Genomic DNA, 2,303 nt, shown 5'->3' on the forward strand with positions numbered 1-2,303 from the left:
GAGGATTTAACGCCGCCGCCGCTGGTGCACCTCCCGCCCGCCCGGGACGCTGCCGCCGCCTTCCCACAGTGCACCGCGGCGCCCGGGGGTGCCCTCTCTTCCCTCAACCTCGCTTCCGCCGACTCCTCCGCGGGCGGGCACGCGCAGGAAGCGCGGCGGTGCGAGGCGGGGCGGAGCCCGGCGTGGTGCGCCTGCGCACGCCGCGAGAGGGCCAGGGAGTGAAGTACGCATGCGGGTATGCTTCCTGGGTTTCTGGAACCGCCAAGCCGCGGGCTGCTGCTCCGGTAGGTCTGGCGTACGCGGCGTTTGCGGATCCCTGCCGAGCTTGCGCGGTACATCACCGATGTATCCCTCCTTGTCCACTTCATTGCCTCTGGTTAGGCCTCTGTGGCAGGGGTCGCTGTGGACTCTTAAGGGCCGCGGAATCGCAACGACCTTGGTGACTGATTTGCAAACTGCCGACCCGTCTCCCTATTCCGATTGGACTCAGACTTGGGTTGTTGGAGATTTCATTTTCTCCGTCTTTGCAAGCTGCTTGTTGATCCCAGTAGCTCCCTGGCCTGAATGGAAGCCCAGGGGCGGAAAATCAGGAGAGCAATTACTCCTTCCTGGAGAGGCTTCCCGAGGAGTCAGAATAGCCACGTGATTACACCTGCGGCCCTCTAGGGTTGGGCCCGCTGTCTTCCCCGCAAAGGCGTGACCTATTAACGGTGCCATTGTTTATTGCCAAAATGAGTGACCGCTATTTAGAGCAGAGGATCAGTATCAAATTTTGCGTGAAATTAAACAAGTCTGCCAGTGAGACCCACCATCTTTTAAAAGAAGCTTATGGGGATGAAGTCATGTCAAGGGCCAGAGTTTTCGACTGGCATAAAAGGTTTAAAGAAGGGCGAGAAGATGTTCGAGATGATGCCCGGAGTGGCCGCCCGGTCACCCACCGGACTGATGAGAATATCCAGAAGGTCAAGGAATTGGTTTGTTCAAACAGGCAGTTAACGGTGAGGATGATGGCTGAAGAATTGAATTTAGATAAAGAAACTGTTAGACTCATTCTGAAAGAAAACTTGAACATGAAGAAAGTTTCTGCAAAAGTTATATCGACTATTTTGAAGGATGAGCCTAAATCTCGAAAACTTGATTTTCAGTCTGAACTTTCAAAGGACCCTAGGAAGAATGACTCCCACGTGAGGAAAAGAGTTACAAGTTCTGAAAGTTGGAGTCTCCAGGGTGAGGCTGGGAGGCACATGCCCTTGCCAACGTCCCATCCCAGACTCCACTGCCCTGCCAGCCAGCTTCTGCAGGTTTCCTCTTCAGCAAGCCTGCCCCCCAGGATAGCTCGGGACTGGTTCACACCATGGTGAAGGAGTATGAGGGAGCTGAAGCTGAATTAGGCAGGCAGCAGGCACCCCTTTTGCTGCTCATCCATTTCCATTCTTCTCTGCCACTCCTACCTATGCCTCTTGGCCTGCTAGTTACTCTTGTCTGGACCCATGGGCCATCTTCCTTGCTGTTCTCCACAACTTTGAAGAATTTATGGCTGTTGGCTTCTGCTTCTCGCTTGTTCTTGATTTCTTTTGCTTAGCCAGGTTGGATCTCTCCCCTGCCCAGACTTTAGCTTGTTGTGTCTGTCCTGGTTATTCATATTCAACATTCTGCCTCAAGAGATCATGCCTATGAGAAGTAGGAACAGGACCTCCTGGAGCCTGTATCTCTGTGCCCAGGGAGGCATGCTTTGGGAGGACTCCACCAGAAGGCTTACAGTTCCATACCTAGGCCTGAGGTATGGCACAGAAGACAGTGACATGCTGACATGCTGGGGAGGGCTAATCTGGCCCAGATGATCCAGTGGGAGACCTTGAGAACATCCAGTAGTGATCTGTTCACTGACATACCCTTCACAGAAGAGCTGGGTTTGTTTCATTCTAGCCCTGTGCTTTGGACTCCCATTTACTTTGGCTATATCCCCTCTGCTGGAAGAGGAGGGTCGGGTCCTGGAATGTATAAAGCATGGGACCCAGGCCTAGGCTGTAACATGTGGCAAGGAAAGCCAGGTGACTCTCTAGACCCTGAATTATGGAGTTCACTATCTGCATGCACATTCCCACCTAGCAGCCTATTTTTAGTAACACCAATATTGTCAGGTGTGTTTTGAGCAGCTGCTGTTTTTAGAACACTGTAGGCATTGACACTGTAAAGTTATGATACAGTATTCCCCAAGGGCTGATGGGCTTCATCAGGATGAGGTGGTGCTTGAACCAGATCCTTGAGGAAAGATGAGACAAAAGGGCTGTGAAATTAGAAGT

At 52.5% G+C, this 2,303-nt stretch overlaps 1 protein-coding gene across 1 annotated transcript; it reads left to right on the plus strand.

Moving 5' to 3' along the window:
* The first annotated feature begins 224 nt into the window (after positions 1–224).
* Positions 225–1,878, plus strand: GVQW3 (GVQW motif containing 3). Its single transcript, XM_006141011.3, has one exon. The coding sequence runs from the start codon at positions 732–734 to the stop codon at positions 1,359–1,361; it is 630 nt and encodes a 209-aa protein (XP_006141073.1). The 5' UTR covers positions 225–731; the 3' UTR covers positions 1,362–1,878.
* Positions 1,879–2,303: the final 425 nt, after the last annotated feature.

The sequence above is a fragment of the Tupaia chinensis genome, unplaced genomic scaffold (genome assembly GCF_000334495.1).
Source record: "Tupaia chinensis unplaced genomic scaffold, TupChi_1.0 Scaffold000047_1, whole genome shotgun sequence".
NCBI lineage: Eukaryota > Metazoa > Chordata > Mammalia > Scandentia > Tupaiidae > Tupaia > Tupaia belangeri.